Below are 24,143 nucleotides of genomic sequence, written 5' to 3' on the forward strand. Positions count from 1 at the left end.
AGGGGGTATACACCCTGTGATATTATTCGTGATATTGTAGCGAAATGTGAATCCTGATGTCACAAGTCTCTACACACTCTGATATTATTCGCAATACCATAGCGAGACGTTAATAATAATGTCACAATGTGTGTACAGCTGGTGCTATTATTCTTAATCTCCTAAGGGGACGTTGATTTTATTGTCACACGGGGTATTTTCCCTTTTCTATGATTCGGAATATCCTGGAGGGACGTCACTCCTTATGTCACAGGGTTTGTACACCTTGTCAAATTACTCGTATTACCCTTATAAGACGTCACTCCTCATATCACCGAGGGTGTACACTGTGTGATATTATCGTCATATTCTAGGGAAATGTTACTTTCAATGTCACAGATGTTGCAAACCTTGTGAAATTATTCATTATAGTTTTGTTGGATGGGACTCCTATCCTCACACGGGGTGTACACACAGTGATATTACGTGTAATCTTCTCTAGAAATGTTACTCGTAAATCACAGGTCCTGTACACACTTTAATATTCTTCGTCATATTTTAGGACAACGTGACTACTATTGTCACAGGGCGTGTAGACCCTGTCATAAAATTGGTAATATCCCAGCGGGAGTTCACTCCTAATTTCACATTGCATGTACACCCTTTGATATTGTTCGTATTATCCTAAAGAGATGTTACTAGTCATGTCCCAGTGCATGTACATTCTCTGATATTGTTCGTTATATCCTTGGGGGATGTTACTTCTAATATCACACGGCGTGTACTCCCTGTGTTCTATTTCCTATTATCCTAGGGCAATTTTACTCTTAATGACACAAGGGGTGTACACATTGTGATATTATTCATGATATTCTAGAAGGATGTTACTCCTAATGTCACAGGGGTGTACGCCCTTTGATAGTAGTCATAATTTCCCGGGGGTCTATACCCCTCATGTCACAGAAGATAACACCTTGTGGCATTATTCGTAATATTCTGGTGAGATGATTCTCCTAATATCACAGGAGGTGTACACCGTGTGATAGTATTCTTACTATTCTAGGGGGATGTCACTCTTAATGTCACAGGTGTGTTCCTTCTGTGATAGTATGGAAAATATGCTACCTGAATATTTCTCCTAATGTCACAATGCGTGTACACCTTGTGATATTATTAGTAATATTCTGTGGGAATGTTACCCCTAAAGTTACAGGGGTGTACCTCGTGCAATATTGCTCCCAATATTGTAAGGGGATGTTACTCCTGATGTCACAGGGGGTGTATAGCCTCCGATATTATTTGTAATCTTATAGAGAGATACTACTTTAATGATGACAGTGGGTGTACACACATGGGGTACACCCACTGGGATATTCTTTGCAATATCTTAGGGAGATATAACTCCTAATGTCACAGTGGGTGTACCCCATGTGTGTACACCCTGTGATATTATTTGTAACATCCATGGTAAACATTACTTCTAGTATCCCACAGAGGGTACACCCTGTGATATTTTTCCTAATATCATAGGGAGATATTGCTTCTAATAACACAGTGGGTGTACACCATGTGTGTACACTCTGTGATGTGATAGCTTATGTCCTAGGGAGGTATTCCTTCTAATATCACAGTGAGTGTACACCCTGTGATATCATTCGTAATCTCCTAGAAAGATGTTGCTGCTAATATCACAGAGGGTGTGCCCCCAGTGACATCATTTGAAATATCCTAGGGAGGTGTTTCTCCTAAAGTCACAGGGGGTGTACACCCTGTTATATTATTGTAATATTCTAGGGGGGTGTTACTTTTAAAGTCACAGGGGTGTACACCCTGTGATGTTATTCATAATATCCCTAGGAGGGGTTGTTACTTTTAATGTCACAGGGGTGTAAACCCTGTGATGTTATTCGTAATATCCTAGGAAGGGGTTACTCCTAATATCACATGGGTTATCCTAGGAAGAGGTGATAGCATTCGGAATATCTAAAAGGGATGTCACTTTTAATGTCACATGGGGTTTACACCCTTTGATAACAGTCGTAAGATCCTAGGGACGTATGACTTCAAATATCACATTGGGTGTACACACATGGTGTACACGTTGTGTGTGAACACCTCCTGTGATATTATCCATAATATCCTAGGAAAATGGGACTCCTAATATCATGGTCAGTGTACACCCTGTGATATTATTTGTAATATCCTAAAGAGATGTTACCGCTAGGGTCACAATGCATGTACGCCCCCTGATATTATTCGTTATATCCTCGGGGGATGTTACTCCCAATGTCACACGGGGTGTACTCCCTGTGATATTATTCATACTATCTTAGGGGGATGTTACTTTTCATGTCATCGGGGGTGTATATCATGCGTATTCAACGCCTGTGATACTATTCCTAATATCCTAGGGGCATGTTCCTCCTAATATCACATGGGGTGAACACCATATGTGTACACCTGCTGTGATAGTATTCGTAATATCCTAGGGGAATATTACTCCTGATGGCACAGGAGATGTACACCATGGGTGTCAACCGCCTGTGTTATTATTCGTAATATCCTAGGGGGATGTTTCCTTGAATGGCACAAAGTGTGTGCAAAAGGCCACAGAAGGTGTACACCTTGTGATGTTATCTGTAATACCCTAGAAGGATGTTACTCCTAATATGTCACATGGGTGCACACACTTTCATATTATTTGTAATCTCGTAGAGAGATATGATATCAAACATCACAGTGGATGTTCACACATAGTGTATACCCTGTGATATTATTTGTAATATCCTAGGGAGATGCAACTCCCGATATCACAGTGCGTGTAGCCTGTGTGTGTACACCCGTGATATGAGTCATAATATTCAGGGTAAATATGACTCCTCGTATCACACAGTGTGCACACCCTGTGCTATTTTTCATCATATTTCAGGGAGATACTGCTTCTAATATCACCACGGGTGTACCCCATGTGTGTGTACTCTGTGACAGTATTTTTTCTATCCTAGGGAGGTATTACTCGTAATGTGACAGTGGGTGTGCACCCTGTGATATCATTCTTATTTGACCTTGCTGTCTTTTTTAACCCACCCTACAAAAGGAATGGAACAGATAAGAAGATATTGAGATTAGACTGTGCTGCCGTGCGGCCGCCGCAGGACACCTTTCATATCCCTGTTTCTCAGGCTGTAGATGAAGGGGTTCAGCATGGGGGTGACCACCGTGTACATCACTGAGGCCACTGCACCCTTTCTCGGGGAGGATGACGCATCTGAACCCAGCTACCCTCCAACGCCTGTTCCGTAAAATCAGCAAACAACTGACAGGTGAGACCCACAGGTGGAGAAGGTTGATACTTCCCACCAGATGATGAAACCCTCAGAATGGAGGAAACAATTTTACCGTAAGAGAAAAGGGCCCCCGAGATGGGAAGAAAACCAAATACGGCAGCAGGGAAATACATGTGGATGTTACTGGTGAAGGTGTCACAAAATGTAAGATGGGGGAGTTGAGAAGGTTCCCAGAAGAAATTAGGAATTTCCACATCCTTGAAGCAGGTCATGCGTAAGGCAATCAAGTTGTGCAGCTGGGAGTCTAAAAGACTGAGGAAAAAGAAAACAAAGACCACAAATCTAGGAAGCCACAGAAACACGGGTTCAAGATGGCTGAACGATACAGAGGGTGACAGAGGGCTACAAACCGCTCATAGGCCATCACACTCAGGAGCATGTCTCTCTTCCATGCCTCCAAAAATGGCCAGGAGACACATCTGAGTCAGGCAGCCTGCATAGGAGATGACTCTGCTGTGAGATTGGATGTCCACAATCATCTTGGGGACCGTGGTGGAGGTGAAACCGATGTCAGGCAAGGACAGGTTGGAGAGGAAGAAGTACATGGGGGTGTGGAGGTGGGAGTCAGGGCTGACGGCCAGGATGATGAGCCGGTTCCCCAGCACCATGACCAGGCACATGGACAGGAACAGCCCAGCGACGACCGGCTGCAGTTCTGGATCCTCTGAGAGTTCGAGGAGGAGGAATATAGAGACATCTGTTAGATTCTGTGGGTCTGTATCGTTTGGACATCTTTTGCCTAGAAAAGAGGGTTGAAAAATCGGAAACAAGTAAACCAACAGCCGGCATTGCGTCTGCATTTTGGATACAAGGAATTCAGAAGTAATGTTTGCAGATTTCAGAGCAATCCACACTCAGCAACATTTGGTAGTTCTGACAAACTCAATTGCCATATAATGCTTTCAACATCGATTGCTGTGTTATTCACGTCTTGCTGTACACACCTGCCTTAGAGACACTAGCTTCAAGAACATTCCAGGAACCAGATCATCGTATATAACAAATTCGTTATTGCTAGAAAATACAGCCTATGTTTTCCGAAGAAAGAGATGTAATAAAACCATTGTCTTCACTTTAAGGAAAAGGTTATCCTAATTAAAGGAAATTAGGAACTCAAATATTTTGTTTATTCTTCTAGATTGATATAAATTCCCTTGATGTAGACCATTCGTAAACACTGTATAACAGCTGAGACCATGCCATCTGGAAATGAAATGATAGTTGAGAGTTCATAAGCAGGAAATAGTTCCACAGGCCAGTTAGGTCCTAGTGATTTCATCATTGTGTTTTCTGACTTTTCTCCTTCAAGAGAGTAATTGCTTCCTCAAATCGGTGGGTCTTGTTTTAAAATTCATGGAAGCTCTAACTCCTGTCCTTAGCTTAGGTGGACTTAGAGTATTCATCAGAAAGTTTGGCTGGATGCGGTGGCTCACGCCTGTAATCCCAGCACTTTGGGAGGCCGAGGAGGGCGGATCACGGGGTCAGGAGATCAAGACCATCCTGGCCAACATGGTGAAACCCCGCCTCTGCTAAAAGTACAAAAACTTCTCCCGGTATGGCGGCACGCGCCTGTAGTCCCAGCTACTCGGGAGGCTGAGGCAGGAGAATGGCTTGAACCTGGGAGGCAGAGACTACAGTGAGCCGAGATCACACCTCTGCCCGCCAGCCTGGGCAACGAGAGCAAAACTCCGTCTCAAAAAACAAAAAGAAGTAAGTCAAAGTCACGCTGATGACAGCCAATTTTGGTGAAGCAAGGAAGTGTCAGTTCAATCATCAACATAGATGTTTGCTTTTGCTGCCTCCTATGTGCCAAGCAAGATATCGGCTCTGGGGAATCAGAAACCAAAGAGACTCACTTGTTCCTCTCACAGTACTCAGTACTTACTGAGAGAAGGACGAAACAAAATGTCCTGTCTGGAATGCAGGGAAACCAGAACTTCAGGTCAGGGGATATTTACGTTGAATTGTGTGGAGTTGAAGCTGAAAATCTTAAGGAATGTATCTAAAATCCACTTTGCCTTTACTTTATGCATCCGTCAGCTAGAGATCACGCAGCGGGCACCCACGATCGGCTTAATCATCGCTCACTTCCATTGGATCAACTGGAAATCAAGTCAGATGAGAGTGCTGAGTCTCAGAGGACGGACATCTCACCCCTTGCCACACAGAGAAGTAGAAAGGGCGGTATTCAAAATTCATGGCCAGACTCTAAGTCCCGGGTACTATACTTCCTGGTCTTCTAACTCCCAAAAATTGTGGGTTTTTTGGGTTTTGGTTTTGTTTTCGTTGTTTTGAGACAGAGTCTCATTCTGTTGCCCAGGCTGGAGTGCGGTGGAGTGATCTCGGCTCACTGCAACCTCTGCATCCCGGGTTCAAGCTATTCTCCTGTCTCAACCTGCCGAGTAGCTGAGATGACAGGCGCCCGCCACTACACCCGGCTAATTTTTTTCTATTTTGAATAGAGACGGGGTTTCACCATGTTGGCCAGGCTGGTCTTGAACCCCTGACCTTGTGATTCACCTGCCTCAGCCTCCCAAAGGGCTGGGATTACAGGCGTGAGCCACCGCACCCCGCTTCCAAAAGTTTTCAGCAGAGCTCAGAGTTCTTAACCACAGGCACATCGGAGGAGCATTTTTGAAACGCTTTCCAGCTTCCTCAATAGGAATGGAAGCCAAACTCCGAATTGATGACTCCTTTGAGGAAGTCGAGAGCTGTAAGGAAAGCCAGGAACAGGGGAAAGGGAGAGATGCATCCCGAATGATCCTGTGCCCATTCTTTCTGGAATCCTTGATGTGATCTCAGCTGCCCTTTCTATACTTGACACAGTGATTGTGGCACCCACTGGTCTAGCTGTGGTCTTACAAGGAGCCCCCAAAGGGAAGGGCACAGTGAGCAGGGGCACCCACCTGAGTGACAAGGATTTGAGAGGGCAGGTTGGTTGCAGGGAGAGGACTGGCCAAATGCCATGTGTCTGGACTTAGACTGCCCGGTTCAAATTGGACCTCGCCCTTTTTGACTTCATGATCTAGTACGAGTTCTATGAAAAGGCGTTGATCCTTTTCTAGTCTGTAAAATCATCATGAAATGTGCACTAATAAAGTGGAGACTACGCAGATGAGATGAAACAAACTGCATAGAGCATAGAGCTCAGAGCCTGGCCTTCAGGAAGCCCTCAATAACGGTTCATGATGCCATGGTGTCTGTCGTCATCCTCTTTGTCCTCATCATCACCTTCATAATCTTTTTGTCGTTCTTAGGGAATAGTTTAGAGGGACTGATTCCCTGCTATCATGGGTGAGATGTCTATGAAAAGGACAACCAGTGGGGGAGGAAAGCAAAATTTTGAATAAGATGTCTGAGACCCCCATCACAACCAAGAACAGAAACTCCACAGTCTGCTGAGCGCACAGTTTGCATATTGGTCTCCTCCCATCTGCCCACCGCACTCTCCTGTTTGTGCTGAGGAGGAGGAAGGAAACCAAGGCTCCGGACCGTCCCTCAGCACTCACTTGAAGGGGTGGCCTGCCCCTCCACACCTGTGGGTATTTCTAGTCGGGTGGGATGAGAGACTGAGGAAAGAAATAAGACACAGGGACAAAGTAGAGAGAAACAACAGTGAGCCCAGGGGGCGGCGCTCAGCATACCAAGGATCTGCAGAGGCACCGGCCTCTGAGCTCCCTCAGTTTTTATTGATTATTAGTTTTATTATTTTAGCAAAAAAAAAATGTAGGAGGAGGGCAGGGTGATAAGAAGGAGAAGGTCAGCAACGAACAGGTAAGCAACAGAATCTATGTCATAAGGAAGTTCCAGGGAAGCTACCGTGACTGGAGATGCACGTAAGCCAGATTTATGTTTCTCTCCACCCAAACATCTCAGTGGAGTAAAGAATAACAAGGCAGCATTGCTGCAAACGTGTCTCGCCTCCCACCATAGGGCGGTTTTTCCCCCATCTCAGAATTGAACAAATGTACGATCGGGTTTTATACCGAGACATTCAGTTCCCAGGGGCAGGCAGGAGACAGTGGCCTTCCTCTCTCTCAACTGCAAGAGGCTTTCCTCTTTGACTAATCCACCTCAGCACAGACCCTTTACTGGTGTAGGGCTCGGGGACGGTCAGGTCTTTCTCATCCCACGAGGCCACATTTCAGACTATCACATGGGGAGAATCCTTGGACAACACGCCGCTTTCAAGGGCAGAGGTCCCTGCGGCTTTCCACAGTGTATTGTGCCCCTGGTTTATTGAGACTAGAGAATGGCGATGATTTCTACCAAGTATACTTCATGGAAACATCTTGTTAACAAGGCACGTCCTGCACAGCCCTAGATCCCTTAAACCTTGATTTCATACAACACATGTTTTTGTGAGCTTCAGGTTGGGTCAAAGTGGCTGGGGCAAAGCTACACATTAAAAACATCTCAGGAAAGCAATTGTTGAAAATACAGGTCTTTTTCAAAATGAAGTCTCTTATGTCTTTCCTTTCTACATAGACACAGGAACAGTCTGATCTCTCTTTCTTTTGCCTACACTCACTGAACTGCCCTTCCCCTCTGCTGGGCCATGACCGCGGAGAACAGGTCCAGTGTCCTCCCTGTGTGTAGCACGGTGGAGGCTCAGACTCCGTCCTCGAGGCTGGCAAGAAGACAGGGTGAGACATGAGCCTCCTGATACAGGTGACAGGTGTGGAACCCACAGGACTGGAACCTCACACTGCAGGGCTGGAGGCACAGACTATTTACTATTCTGTGGTCTGGGGAGCTCAAGGCACAGAGCTCCTCATTAGCCAGAGTCGCCCAAGTTCCCCAGCCTCTAAGGATTTCCTCACAATAATTCAAGAAGGATAGGAGAACAGTGAGTGTCCATAGACGCTTTGGGGCTCTTCCTCTCATCAGGAGAAAGCTGGTGTGTATTCTTCGCTTCTTTCTTTTCTTTTGAAAGATCCAACTGCTTTAATTTTCATCTTTAATTATGGGCAAATATACCTCGTATAAATATTAAAAATTGTGAATATATATTAGTTCATATAGAATGGCCAGTATAAACATTTACAATTTCCACTCTTTTTCAGTTTACAGTTTAATGACATTAATTACGTTCACATTGTTCAGCAGCCATCACCGCCACCGTCTCCGGAACAGTTTTATCTTTCAAAATGGAAATTGCACCCATTTAGCAAGCTCTCCACTCCTCTCTCTCGCCCACCCCTGGGGGCCACCTTTCTAGTTTGCAACTCTATGAGTTTAACGACTCCAGACACTTGATAGAAAAGTGGAATCATACCGTGTTTAATTTTTTTGGTTTGGAGACAGAGTCTTTCTCTGTCGTTCAGGCTGGAGTGCGGTGGTGTGATCTCGGCTCACTGCAACCTCCACATCGTGGGTTCAAGCGATTCTTGTGTCTCAGTCTCACGAGTAGCTGGGATTACAGGCGTCCGCCACCACGCCCAGCTAATTTTTGTATTTTTAATAGAGACGAGCTTTCACCATATTGACCAGGCTGGTCTCGAACTCCTGACCTTAAGTGATCCACCTGGCTCAGCCTCCCAAAGTGCTGGGGTCACAGGTGCGAGCCACTGAGCCTGGGCGTGTTTATCCTTTTGGGATTGATTTATTTCACTGACGATAATGTCTTCGAGGTTCATCCATGCTGCGGTCTGAGTCAGAAGTGCCTGTCCTTTTTTTTGTTTGTTTGTTTGACTTTGTTTTGTTTTGCGTTTCCATGCAGTCTCACTCTGTCGCCCAGGCTGGAGTGCTGCGGCACAATCTGGGCTCAGTGCAACCTCCGCCTCCCGGGTTCCAGCGATTCTTGTGCCTCAGCCTCCCGAGTAGCTGGGACTATAGGCACACGCCACCACGCTCGTCTCATTTTTTGCATTTTCACTAGAGACAGGGTTTCACCAAGATGGCCAGGCTTGTCTTGAATTCCTGACCTCAGGTGATCCGCCCACCTCGTTCTTCCAAGATGTTGCGATTACAGGCGTGAGCCGCCGCACCGGCCAAAAGTGCCTGCCTTTTTAAGGCTGGAGAGTCTTCCATTGTATGAAGGAACTGCAGTGCGCTTTTTCATTCATCTGTCCACGAACCCTTGGGTTGCTTCCACATTTTGGCTGTTGCGAATAATGCTGCTATGAGCGTGTGTGTACAAATCTGTCTTCCACTCCTGGCTTCTAGTTCTTTTTGGTAGGTACCCACAAATGCAACTGCGGGAACATCTGAGCATACTGTTTCTAATTTTTCCAGTGCACGCCATACTACTTTCCCCGTTCCTTCACGGTTTTACATTCCCTCCGATCGTATTGGAGCATTCCTATTTCCTTCTAGTCTCACCAATGCTTGTTTGTTGATCGTATCCATCCTAATGTGTGGTATCTCATTCTTTGTTTGATTTGCGCTTCCCTATGGTTAGTGATTTTGAACATCATTTTAGATGCTTATTGGCCATTGCTATATCTTCTTTAGGGACACGTCTACTCGAGTCTTCTGACCATTGTTGATGGAATGCTTTGGGTTTCTTGTTGTTTAGTTCTAGCTGTTCTTTATATATGATGGATATCAGCCTCTTTTGAGATATATGATTTGCAAATATTTTTCCTAATCCACGGGTTATCTTTTCACTCAGTTCACAGTGTTTTTCGCTGCACAAAAGTGTCTGTCATTTAGATGTAATCCAAGGAATCTAATTTTCTTTTGTTGCCTATGCTTTTGGTGTCATATCCCAGAGAGCATTGCCCAATCTGATGTCATGAAAGTGTGGCCAATGATTTCTTTTAGGCATATGATACTTTTAGCCCTTGGGGTTAGGTCTTTGATCCAGTTTGTGTTAATTTTTGCACCTGGTGTGACACGGGGTCCACCTTCATTCTTCTGCATGTGGAAATCAAGTTTCTCCGACACCATTTCTTGAAAAGGCTGCTTTTCCAGCAATGAGCTTTCTTAGTACTCATGTTAAAAATCATTTGAACCTATAGGTGAGAAGTTATTTCTGGGCTCAAAAACAAACGAACAACAACCGACAACAGATAAGGATACAGCATGGGCTGGGCGCGGTCGCTCACGCCTGTAATCCCAGCAGTTTGGGAGGCCGAGGCGGGCGGATCACCGGAGGTCAGGAGTTGAAGACCAGCCTGAGCGACAGCGAGAAACCCCCATCTCTACCAGAAATACAACATTAGCTGGGCAGCTGGCGCATGCCTGTAATCCCAGCTACTCGGGAGTTGGAGGCAGGAGAATCGCTTGAACGCAGGAGGCAGAGGTTGCGGTGAGCCAAGATTGCACCATGACACTCCAGCCTGGGCAACAAGAGCGAAATTCCATCTCAAAACAAAAAACAAAAAACAAAAAACCAGCATGATATCAAGAGCAGAAAGAGAAGAGCTTAAAAACCAGCATAATGAGAAAGTTAGGAAGCTTCTTACCAAAGCATCTGGAAATATGCAAGCAATTCTTGTGAACTAAAATGTTCATACTGTACTATCAAACACTAGAACTCACTCATTCCATCTTTCTGTATTTTGGGACCCAATTATCCACTTGTCTTCATTCCCCATCCCACCGCTTTTCTTCCTAGCATCTGCTAACCACCTTTATACTTTCCACCTTCCTGAGATTCCTTTTGTGTGTAGGTGTGTGTGGGATGGAGTCTCTTTCTGTTGCCCAGGTTGGAGTACACAGGCACAGTCCGGGCTCACTGCAACCTCCGCCTCCCGAGTTCAAGCGCTTCTTGGGCCTCAGCCCTCCGAGTAGCTGAGACTACAGACACCCATCACCACGCCTGGCAAATTGTTTCTGTTTTCTATAGAGACGGGGTTTCACCATGTTGGCCAGGCTGGTCTCAAATTCCTGGACTGAAGTGATCCGTGCGACTCGGCCTCCCACAGCGCTGGGATTACAGGCTTGAGCCACCACATCTGGCCAAGGTTTCCTTTTTTCTTCCTACATAGAAGTGAGGACACGAAATATTTGTCATCCTCTGCCTGGCTTATTTCATTTAATATACAGACCTGCAATCTCACCCATTTTGTCCGCAGCGGAGAGGATTTTCTTCCTTTTTAGGCTGAATAATACTTCATTGGGTGTGTATGCCACAGTTTCTTAATTGAAACAAATTTCTAAGAGCAAATATTTTTAAAATAGCAGGAATGTGAAACTTCAGGGATACTGTGCCCATTTTATTCTTTTCTATTTCCCATCTTATGTATACGCAAGTGTATAACAAAGCAGCAATCAATGTGTGTATACATCTATAACTTCAACAAATGTGAAATGTAAATGCTAAGCGGTGGCTGGGCGCAGTCGCTCATGCCTGTAATCCCAGCACTTTGGGAGGCGGAAGCGGGTGGATCACCTGTGGTGGGGAGTTCAAGACCAGCCTGACCAAAATGGAGAAACACTGTCTCTACTAACAATAAAAAAAAAAAAAAAAAAATTAGCCAGGCATGGTAGCGCATGCCTGTAATCCCAGCTACTTGGAAGGCTGAGGCAGGAGAATTGCTTGAATACGGGAGGCAGAGGTTGCAGTGAGCCAGACCGTGCCATTGAACTCCAGCCTGGGCAACAAGGGTGAAACTCTGACTCAAAAAAAAAAAAAAAAAAAAAAAAAAAACGAAAAGAAAGAAATAGAAAATGCGAAAATGCGAAATGGTAAGAAAAAACAGCATAATAAACATTTGTGTGGTGTTGATGGACAATGCATTTGAAGATAATATTTGAAGAAATTATAATTAATTTCTGTTCTTACTCATTGGAGCTTGATGCCTCTAAAAACTTCGTCATTGGAACCACCTCTGGTGCTTTAAAAGAAAAAAAAAACAAAAATCCGCGTACTCACACAGGTGCAAGGAAATCCGAATCTTAGGTGTTGAGACCCAGGCCTCATCATGTGTTAGCTCCCCAGGTGATTTGACTCAAAGCCAAGATTGAGGAACGGCGACATTTATCTCTACACATAACCTGCCTAAATAGATTCTCTAGAAGCAGTTTATGAAGAAATTCCACATAAACTGTGGAAGAGGATATGAATTTGATGTACAGTATGTCCTCACTTAACATCTTTGAAAGTCTCTTGGAAACTTCACCTCGAAGCAAAATTATGTATAGTGAAACCACTTATTTTTCATCAACAGTATAACTACACAACTTTGAATAACCAGTGGTGTTGGAGGACCTCCTGTACATGGTTTCCATAAAGTCAGTTTTCAGGGAATTCCAAAATGAAGTGAGGACTTCGTGTATATAAAAAGATGGTGGTGATTCCACCTGGATGACCGGGTTATTGCTCAGAAACTAAAAGGGGCCGCCTAGGTATAGAGGATTCTGTCATGAGGTTTCTGCTAAACAAAGGATCCCAGAATACTCACCCATTCCAGTTAAAGGCATAACGAAGAAAGCAATATTCACAAAGGAAATGCGGAAAGGAATAAAAGCCATCAAGCCACAAAAATAATGTGACTAAGGGGCAGGATTTGCAGATGTAGAGATTGAATGTGGTTGCCCTTTCTCACCCACACAAGAAAAAGGATGGAACAGATCATGAGATTCGACTGTTCTGCTGCGCAGCCTCCGCAGGGCACTTTGTATGTCCCTGTTTCTCAGGCTGTAGATGAAAAGGTTCAGCATGGGGGTGAGCACAGCGTACATCACTGATGCCACCACACCATTCCTGGGGGGTGGTGACACAGCTGAAGTCAGGTACATGCCAATGCCTGTTCCGTCAAATCAGCAAACAACCGCTAGGTGAGAGCCGCAGGTGGAGAAGGCTTCCTACTTCCCATCTGACGATGAAATCCTTAGAATGGAGGGGACAATTTTATAGTAAGACAAAAGGATCCCTGAAACGACAAGAAAACCCAACATAGTACTACCGAAATCTATGAATATGCTATCGATGACGCTGTCAGAACAGGCAAGTTTGAGAAGTTGAGAGGGGTCACAGACAAAATGAGAGATTTCCACATTCTTGATGATGGTGAATTGTAACACAATCCAACTGGGCAGCTGGCAATCCAACAGGCTAAGGAAAAAGGACACCAAAACGAAGAAGACACAGAGGTGAGGATTCACGATGACTGGGTAGTGCAGAGGGCGACAGATGGCTACAAAGCAGTCATAGGCCATCACAGGCAGAAGCATGTCTTCTATACATGCAAAAAGGACCAAGAAAGACATCTGTGTCAGGCAGCCCGCATGAGAGATGACTCTGCTATGTGACTGCATGTCCACAATCATCTTGGGAACCGTGGCCGAGGTGAAACCCATGTCAGCCCAGCACAGGTTGGAGAGGAAGAAGTACATGGGGGTGTGGAGGGGGGAGTCAGAGCTGACAGCCAGGATGCTGAGCAGGTTCCTCAGCACCGTGACCAGATACGTGGACAGGGACAGGGAGAGCAAAGCGAGGACGGGCTGCAGTTCTGGATCCTCTGAGAGTCCCAGGAGGAGGAATTCTCAGACACCTGTGAGATTCCGTGGCTCTGTGTGTCTTGGACACCTTGAGAAGGAAAGAGGATTGGAAAAATAAAAGAGAAAAACCAGCCCTTAATGCTGGATGCAAGCAATTCACAAGGAACACTTTCACACTTGGGGACCATACACCGCCAGCAATGTTTCTCAGCTGTGACAATTCCAAAAATCTCAGAATTATTACGTGGTTTACTTTTTTGCTATACAAGTCTTTCTGTACATACCACTTTAGAGAAAATCCACTGAAGAATATTAGAAGACCAAAACGTCATATATAACAAATCCGTGATCTCAGTAAAATACGGCCTACTCTTTTCAGAAAAAATACAATGCAATGAAAATGTCCTTCTCTCTTTAAGAAAAAGATCTCATCTAATTGAAAGAAATTAAGAAGCCGTGAAATACACTCTATTTTATTCTGACACCGTGCTGCAAGTTCCTGTGATGTAGAATATGTAAAAGGACGACACAAGAGCTAGGACCCCATTATCTAAAACCGAAATCGAAGCTTATAGTTCTCAATCGGAGGACCTTTTCACGTGCCTGTTACTTTTCATAGTTATTATCATCCTTAGGTTTTCTGACGTCATTTCTTCATAAAAGTACACGCACACTCAAATATGGGAGCTGTGTTTCCAAATGAATTGAATATATAACTCTTGGCTCAGCACCATGCCTCACACCTGTAATCCCAGCACTTTGGGCGGCCGAGGCTGATGGATCACCTGAGGTCAGGACTTCCAGAACAGCCTGGCCCACGTGGTGAAACCCCGTCTCCAGTGAAAATAAAAAAAAATTAGCCGGGTGTGGTGGCGCGTAACCCTAGCTACTCGGGAGGCTGAAGCAGGAGAATCCCTTCGAACCTGGAAGGCAGAGATTGGACACCCCGTGATAGGATTTTTGATATCCTAGGGAGATATTGCTCCTGACAGCAGAGTGGGCGTACACCCTGTGATATTATCTGTAATATCCTAGAAAGATATTGCTCCTAATATCAGGGTGGCTGTACACCGTGTGATATTAATTGTAATGTCCTACAGAGATATGACTCCTAATAATACAGTGGGTGTACAACCTGTGATATTATTCATAATATATTACAGAGATACGACTCCTGGTATCACAGTGAGTGTACACCATGTTTCTACACCCTGTGATCTTATTTGTAACAACTTAGAGGAATATTACAGCTAATATCAAAGTGGGGGTACACCCTGCGATGTTATTTGTTATCTACTAGGTAGATGTTACTCCTAATATCACAGTGAGTGTACATTATGTGTGTAGAGACTGTGAAATTCTTCATAATACCCTAGGAAGATATTACTCGTAATACCACAGTGGGTGTACACCCTGTGATATTACTTGTAATCACCTAGGGAGATACGATTCCTAATATTACAGTGGGTGTACACTCTGTGATGTTATTTGTAATGTCCTAGGAAGAGATTACTCCTAATATCAAAGTGGATGTACACCATGTGTGTACACTCTGTGATCTAATTCGTAATATCACAGAGAGATATTTCTCCTATTATCACAGTGGGTGTACATTCTGATATGATTCGTAGTATCCTAGAGAGATATTGCTCCCAGTATCACAGTGGGGGTACACCCTGTGATATTATTCATAATATCCTAGAGAGATATTACCTCTAATATCACAGTTTCTGTACACCCTGCGGTATTATTCATAATATCCTAGGGAGTTATTATCCCTAACATCACAGAGCATGTACACCATGGGTGGACACCCGGTGATGTTATTGGTAATATCCTAGGGGGATATTACCCTTAATGTCACAGTGGGTGTTCACCATGTGTGTATGCACTGAGATGTTACTCGCAATATCGTAGGGAGAAATTACACCTAAGGTTACAGTGGGTGTACACCATGTGTTTCTGTTGTGTGATGCTACTGGTAATATCTCAGAAAGTTATTAGTCCTAGTGCCACGGTGGGTGTATACCATGTGTGTCCACTCTGTGATGTTATTCGTATTATCCTAGGGAGGTAGTTCTCATAACATCGCCGTGGGTGTACATCAGGTATGTACTCCCTGTGGTCTTATTGACTATGTCCTGCGTTGATAGTACTCCTAATATCACCGTGCGTGCGCACCATGTGTGTACATTCTGTGATGGTGTTCGTAGTATCCTAGGGAGATATCACTCCCGATGTCATAGTGGGTGTACAGCCTTGTGATATTCTTGGTAGTATCCTTGGGATGTATTATTACTTCTGTTATCACAGTGGGTGTACACCCTGTGATAGTATTTGTAATATCCTAGGGAAATATCATTGTATACCCTGTGATATTGTTTGGGACATTTGAGGGAGCTATTTCTCTTAAAGTCAGAGTGGGTGTACACCCTGTAATATTCTTCCTAATATCACAGTGGGTGTACACCGTGAGTGATATTTTTTTCTAATATCCAGCGGGGGAGAGGATGATATTGCTTCCAGTATCACAGAAGGTGTACACCCCCCTGTGATATTGTTCCTAATATCCAGGGAAGGAGAGGATGACATTATTCGCAATATCACTGGGGGTGTACCACCTCCCGCCGGGATATTGTTCTTAATATCCGGAGGTGGGGAGAATGATGTTACTCCCAATATCACAGGGGTGTACACCACCCCTGTTTGTAAACACCCCCTGTTGTATTGTTCCAAATGGCCTGTGAAAGAGTAAATATGACTCCCATTATCGCGGGGGGTGTTGAGCCCTGATGATACTGTTTTCTAACATCCAGGGAAGGAGAGTATGCTATTACTCCCAAGATCGCAGGGGTTGTACACCCTTTTGTGTTTTTGTGCCCAATATCCAGGAAAATAGAGGATGATATTACTCCGAATATCGAAGTAATTGTACAGCACCCCTGTGATATGCTTCCTCATATCCAGACAGGAAAAGAATGAGATTACAGCCAACAGCGTAGGGAACGTATACCCGCGCTGTGATACCTTTCCCAGTATCCAGGTGGGGAGACGATCATATTCCTTCCAATGTCGCAGGGTGTGTACACCCCCTCTGTGATCTCGTTGCTAACATCCAGGTTTGGGGAGGATGACATTACTCCCAATATCGCAGGGGGTGTACACACCCCTGTGAAAATCTTCCTCTATTCAGAGGGAGAGAGGATGATATTACTCCCAGTACCGCAGGGGGTTTACACAGCCCTGTGATACTCTTCCTAATATCCACAGGGAGAGAGGATGATAGTACTCCCAATATCGCAGGGGGTGTACACAACCCTGTGATATTGTTCCTAAGATCCAGAGCGAAAGAGGATGATACGACTCTCAATATCGCAGTTGGCGTACACCCCTCCTGTCCTATTGTTCTGAATACCCTGGGAGGGAGAGGATGAAGTTACGTCGAATATGGCAGGGAATGCACACCCTCCCCCTCTGATACCCTTCCTGATGTCCAGGGGAAGAGAGGAAAATTTTACCCCCAATATCGCAGAGGCAGTACACCCCACCTGTGATGTTGTTCCCAATATGCAAGAGGGGAGAGGATGATACTATTCTCAATATCGCAGGGCTGTTCACATCCCCAGTGACATTTTTCCTAATATCTAGGGGAGAGACAATTGTATGACAGCAAAGGTCGCAGGGTCTCTACGTCCCTTCCTGATATTGTTCCTAATATCCAGGGGGGAAGAGGATGGTATCAAATATGAAAGGGGGTGTACACCCCCCACCCCTACGATATTGTTCTTAATCATCGTGAGGGGAGACGATGATATCACTCCAAGTATCGCAGGGGTTGTTCGCCACCCCCTGTGATATCCTTTCTGATATCCACGGGGGGAGAAAATCATATTACTTCCAATATTGCAGGTGGCGTATACCCCACCTGAAATACGGCACCGAATATCCAAAGAGGGAGAGGATGGTATTAATACCAATATCGAAGTGTCTGTACACGCCCCTTGTGATATGGTTTTTAATATCCAGTGGGCGGGAGGATGATATTAGTGCCAACATGCCAGAGGGTGTACACTACCCCTGTGATATTGTCCCTAACTTCCAGAGGGGAGAAGATGATATCACTCCCAATATCTCAGAAGCTGTACATCCCCTGTGATATTGTTCATCATATCCAGGGAGGCGAAGGATGACATTCCATTGAATTTCACGACAGTACTACACGCACAGTGTGATATTGTTCCTAATATCCGAGAAGGGAGAGGATGATATTATTCCCAATCAAGTAGTGGGTGTACGTTACGCCTGTGTTATTGTCTCTAATATCCGGGGCCGCGGGAGTGGGGGAGAGGATAATATTCCCTCAAATTTAGCAGGTGGTTTGACGCCCCTTGTGGTGTTGTTTTAAATATCTCGCGGGGAAGACAAGAGTATTATTTTTGATAGTCCGATTCATCTGCTCCACCTTTCTGGGACTCTGAGGCCGGGAGGCGCCATGCAGTTTCCGTGGGATCCCCAATACCTTTGCCGTCTTCTGTACCAAGGGAGCCTAAAACGCAGGCCCGTTTATCTGAGCCGATCCGTAAGGGCAGTCGAAATCTAGGTATCAGATCTCGAAGAAGCACACGGGTTACTTCACGAGCTTTCTCAGTTGGTGTTGGATAGGCCGCCACCCACCCAGAGTAGGTACGCACGCCCAAGAACTAGTAAATACTTGTTACCTCCACACTTTGGCATCTCTGTGAAGTCTACCTGGAGATCTTCAAAGGGGGCTGCTCCATAAGCTCGTATGCCGGGCGGAACGGCTGGACCTTGCCTCGCATCATGCTGTCGGCAGGTAACACACCGCTGCCTCACCGTTTTGGCAAGGGCTGACAAAGGCGAGATGTAGAAATACCGGCCTAACAACTCTTCCAGTGACTCCTGACCTCGATGGGTGGTTTCTTGCACAGCCAGTACAACTGCAACTCCTAGCAGCTGTGGCACAGCTACGCTCCCATCTGGTAACCGAATCCATCCTTCCTCCATCACTTGTCCTTCCCTCTACCTGGAGAATGTCCTTTTCTTTTTTAGAAGAAGTAGGTCCAAGATCAGGTGCTTGAGGGAGCACTGATGCCCAGAAGGGGGCAGATGCTGCTTTTCGAGCCTCTGAGTCAGCGCGGGAATTCCCCAAACCCACCGAGGTGGAAGCTCGCTGGTGTCCTCTGCAATGCCTAACTGCCACCTTGTGGGGTTTCCATACTGCTTCTAATCATTGCAAGGTTTCTTGTTGATATTTTCTGTCTTTTCCCTCAGAGTTCAATTGGCCCTTTTCTTTCTATCACGCTCCATGCACTCGAAGGGTTAAAAAGACACCGAGAATCAGTGTAAATGTTTACAGTCTCACCCTCACTGAGTCCTAAGGCCCGAATTAAAGCAATGAGTTCAGCTTTCTGGGCTGAAGTGGCCTGGGGCAACGATCTGGCTTCAACAAGAGTGTCCAGGGTTACCACTGCATACCCTGCACCTCTCTCTCCTTGGGGGTTGAAGAAGCTGCTCCCATCCACGTATAGTTCCCAGTCTACTGATGCCCAAGTCCGGTCCCGGAGGTCAGGTCTGCCAGAGTCGACTGAGTCCAAGACTTCCACACAATCAGGCTCGACAGGGCTCTCTGATACCGGGAGCAAGGTGGCGGGTGTAGGGTGTTACAAACTTCAATGGTTATACGAGGATTTTCACAGAGCCAAGTTTGGTACTTGGTGAGTCTGGCATTCGGTAGCCGACGATGTCCTTTAGCGTTCATGAAAGTCACCACAGCATGGGGGCCCTTTATGTTCAGGTTTTGCCCAAGAGTCAGCTTATTTGCTTCTTGTTCTAGCAGGGCAGTTGCTGCCAAGGCCCTCAAACAGGGGGCCATCCTTTAGTAGACCCGTCTAGTTGTTTAGAGAGGTAGGCCGCCGGCCTTGGCCGGAGCCCAACCGTTTGGGTTCAAAGTCCAGCTGCCATCTTTTCTCTCTCTGATGCATAGAATGGAAAAGGCTTTGTCAGATCGAGTAGCCCCAGGGCTAGGGCTGCCAGAAGTTTTTCCTTTAACTCATGAAAGACTTGCTGTTGTTGGGATCTGCATTCCAAAGGTTCCCGGTCCCCGCCCCCTTTGGGACCTCATACAAAGGCTTGGCTAATACTGCAAAGTTTGGCATCCACAGTCTACAAAACCCCACAGCTCCTAAGAATTGTCTCACCTGCTTTCTGCTCTTGGGCTCCACTAGATTGCAAATGACCTGCTTTCTTTCTGATCCCGGGCTGCGTTCCGAGCCCTGTCAGATAGTAAATCCCAAGTCACGTACCTGCTGTCGGCAGATCTGAGCTTTCTTCTTGGACATCTTATACCCACAGTCCTCCAGGTGCCGGTGTAGGGCATCCGTTCCCTTGGCACACCCGACTGCCGTGGGGTGTCCCAGCAGAAGGTCATCAACCTACTGGAGCAACACACAGCCTAGGTCTCTGGTGGGAAACTTCTGGAGGTCTCGAGCCAACGCCTCCCCGAAGGTGGTGGGGGAGTTCTTGAACCCTTGGGGAAGCCCGGTCCAAGTGTACTGAGTAGTGACACCTGACTCCGGATCTTCCCACTGAAAGGCAAACAGCCTCTGCCTCTCAGGGGCTAATCTGATAGGAAAGAAAGCATCTTTCAGGTCCAAGCAGGTGAAGCAGCTGTCCTCAGCTGGCAGCAACCCCAACAATGTGGACGGGTTAGGTACTGTTGGATGTCAAGTCAGTGTAGCTTGATGAAGCAAGCGCAAATCCTGTACCGGTCGGTAGTCCTTGGCCCGTGGCTTGGGAACAGGCAGGAGGGGAGTGTTCCATGGAGACTGACAAGGAACAAGAATTGCAACAGTTCTTAGGTGCTTGAGACGGACCTGGATACCTTGAAGAGCTTCTCTGGAGACCGGGTCCTGTTTTTGCCTAACCCGCTGGGCCCCAGTCTTAACTGGCCAATCCCGGAGGGTTGTCTTCTGCCCGTACTCTTGGCCACCGCTTAGCCAGAGCTGGCCTTCTCTCTTGGCCCGGCTCAGTTCAGAAAAGTCTCCATTCCTCCTCTCGGGGGACCATAAGGGTCACAATGACTCCCGTTCCGGGTAACTTTAGCAGCAAAGAGCCGTGCTCTGTCAGAGAGATAGTGGCTCTCAGCTTGCTGAGCAAGTCCCTTCCCCAAAAGGTCAAGGGACAGTCAGGCATGTACCATAACTGATGAATGACTTTATGTCCTCCTACAGTACAAGTCCGAGGCAAGCCTACAGCTTGCTTTGCTGAAACCCCCGTGGCTCCGATGACGTCAATAGTCTTTTTGGATAAGGGGGCGACCGGGGCGGTTACTAGCGAATGTTCAGCACCGCTATCTCCAAGAAAGTCAATGTCTCCACCCCCGACTGTCATTCTGACCAGTGGCTCTTTGGGGACACTTGAGCCCGGTCTCCCTCAGTCCAAGAACCCTCCTGCCAGGTTGAGCAGGGCCCCTTCCTCCTTGTCCGGGGCCTCCTGCTCTGAGTCATCTTGTTTTCTTTTGAGTTGAGGGCATTTGTTCTTCCACCGTCCTATTTCTTTACCATCAGCACACTGGTTACGCTGCAAACTCTGACAGCCAAGCTGAGTTCCTTTCCCAGGGCCCCCCTTCCCTTGCCTCTTTGTGGGGGCCCCTGTGATTGCTGCAGCTAGCAAACAGGTCGGTGTTTCGCCGGGCCTGACCTCCATTCTCTTCGCCGTTTTCCTGACGGCTTACTGCATCCCTGTTTACAAACACCTGGCTGGCTATTTCTAGTAATTGTGATGTGTTCATCCCCCCAAGTCCAGCGTGTTTCTGCAGTTTTCTTCTCATGTCTTCTGCGCTTTGACGGACTAAAGCCATGTGAATCATGCGCTGATTTTCAGGGCTATCGGGATGAAAGGGAGTATACATAGCATAGGCCTCACACAGTCTCTGGTAGAATTGTGCCGGACTTTCTTCTTTTCCCTGAATGACCTCAGAGACCTTGTTAACGTTTGTGGCCTTCTGAGCTCCCCTCATTAATCCTTCCAAGAGAGCTTCCCCGTCTCGGTTTAGCCTTTGCATATTCTCTCTTTCATGTGGGTCCAACTGGGGGTCGGTTCCTGGCAACTGGGTCCTTCCATACTCTTTGGGGTTTTGATAATCAGCAGGTGCATGCTCCTCTAGCCACTTAGTTGCTGCTTGGAGGACTCTCCGCCTTTCTTCGCTGTTAAAGAGGAACATGAGCAACTGGTGCCAATCAGCCCAGGTGTGGTTGTGGGTCTGGATAACAGTTTGGAGCAAATCAATTAGGGCTGGCGGCTTTTCGCTATAGGGCGGTGTATTGTTTTTCCAGTTGAGAAGGTCGACGGAGGTGAAGGGCTGGTATCCAAAAACACGCCTCCCCGCCACGTGACCATCCTCATCTATCCCAGTATACCGCTGCTCTCTCAGGGGCATTTGTACCCCCGTTTTGGGTCGTACACGAGCTGCCGAGGAAGGGGTGGAAGGGCGCAATGTGACTTACCGCAATTAATCATCTCAATTATTAATTGACACTAATAATTATCAATATTAATGATTGATAATATAATTTTTAAATCAATACCGATAACAAGGATAATGAATATTCAATAGTTATACTAACGATAACAATAAATGATTAATATTAATGATTAATGACGCCTGATATTAATAGCTGATATTGATCTTATTCGTTAGAAAACAGTCATATTAGCTCCTAATAATTAATATTAATATTAATAATCTGAAAATTATTAGCCATTATTTTTTAATATTAATATCAATATCGGTTATTCATATTTATGTTAAGAATCAATGAGGAATAATTCCTACTACTATTACGCCTAATACCTCAGTGGGTGTACACCCACCGCTGATATTGCTCCTAATGTCCAGGGAGGGAGAAAGCATGATGTTACGTTCAATATCGCACTAGGTGTACACCCAGACGGTGATATTGACCCGAATATAATCTCCAGGGGGTGGAGTATGACGTTACTCCCAATATAGTACTGGCTGTGCATCCACCTGGTGATTTTGCTCCTAATATTCACGGAAGAAGGGAATGCCGTTACTCCCAGAATCGCAGGAAGTGTACACGCCCGTGTGAGATGGTCCGTAACAATACTCCAAGGCGGAGGAGGTGATATGACTACACATATGGCAGAAAGTGGACACCCCGCAGGGACATTGTTCCCATGATCCTGGAGGGAAGAGGATGATATTACTTTAAATGTCACAGAAGGTGGACACGCCCCCACTGATATTGTTTCCAATGGCAACGTGGGGGAGGAGGATATGACACGCGATATCTCAGGGAGTAGAAACACCCGTGTGATACCGTTCTTAACATTGAAGGAGGAAGAGGATGATATTACTCCCAATAGAGACGGATGCACACCCTCTGTACATCGTGGGAGTGCACACGTCTGTGAAACAGTTCATAATCTCTCGAGGGGGAGATGATATTACTGCCAATATGGTAAACAGGCTGTGAGGCCACCGCGGATCCTAAGAGCCCAGGGGGACAAGAGGGGCTGGCTCTCAGTCCCCGCCTCGCGGGGGGTGCCTCACCCCCCTGCGAGGGGGGTCCTAAGAGCCCAGGGGGGCAAGAGGGGCTGGCTCTCAGTCCCCGCCTCGCGGGGGGTGCCTCACCCCCCTGCGAGGGGGGTCCTAAGAGCCCAGGGGGGCAAGAGGGGCTGGCTCTCAGTCCCCGCCTCGCGGGGGGTGCCTCACCCCCCTGCGAGGGGGGTCCTAAGAGCCCAGGGGGGCAAGAGGGGCTGGCTCTCAGTCCCCGCCTCGCGGGGGGTGCCTCACCCCCCTGCGAGGGGGGTCCTAAGAGCCCAGGGGGGCAAGAGGGGCTGGCTCTCAGTCCCCGCCTCGCGGGGGGTGCCTCACCCCCCTGCGAGGGGGGTCCTAAGAGCCCAGGGGGGCAAGAGGGGCTGGCTCTCAGTCCCCGCCTCGCGGGGGGTGCCTCACCCCCCTGCGAGGGGGGTCCTAAGAGCCCAGGGGGGCAAGAGGGGCTGGCTCTCAGTCCCCGCCTCGCGGGGGGTGCCTCACCCCCCTGCGAGGGGGGTCCTAAGAGCCCAGGGGGGCAAGAGGGGCTGGCTCTCAGTCCCCGCCTCGCGGGGGGTGCCTCACCCCCCTGCGAGGGGGGTCCTAAGAGCCCAGGGGGGCAAGAGGGGCTGGCTCTCAGTCCCCGCCTCGCGGGGGGTGCCTCACCCCCCTGCGAGGGGGGTCCTAAGAGCCCAGGGGGGCAAGAGGGGCTGGCTCTCATTCCCCCCCTCGCGGCGTGTGCCTGCTTCTCCCCCCTGCGATCTGGATCGTCATATGCCGCTGGGGAGTGAGGGGTGGTATTACTCCCCGCCTGCGTGGGTCCCCCGCCCCCCTCCCCTGTGGGTCGT

The 24,143-nt window shown here is 47.0% G+C and overlaps 1 protein-coding gene and 2 pseudogenes across 1 annotated transcript; all 3 read right to left on the minus strand.

The window, feature by feature from the left end:
- The window catches only part of LOC100432013 (olfactory receptor 7E24-like), a 322,665-nt pseudogene that overhangs the window by 238,290 nt on the left and 60,232 nt on the right, over positions 1 to 24,143 (minus strand).
- LOC129054790 (olfactory receptor 7E24-like) lies at positions 2,022 to 4,971 on the minus strand. Its single transcript, XM_063717179.1, has one exon. It carries the CDS (start codon positions 4,124 to 4,126, stop codon positions 3,680 to 3,682), a length of 447 nt encoding a protein of 148 aa, XP_063573249.1. The 5' UTR covers positions 4,127 to 4,971; the 3' UTR covers positions 2,022 to 3,679.
- LOC129054792 (olfactory receptor 7E24-like) lies at positions 12,464 to 16,855 on the minus strand (annotated as a pseudogene).

Source organism: Pongo abelii, chromosome 18 (genome assembly GCF_028885655.2).
Source record: "Pongo abelii isolate AG06213 chromosome 18, NHGRI_mPonAbe1-v2.0_pri, whole genome shotgun sequence".
NCBI lineage: Eukaryota > Metazoa > Chordata > Mammalia > Primates > Hominidae > Pongo > Pongo abelii.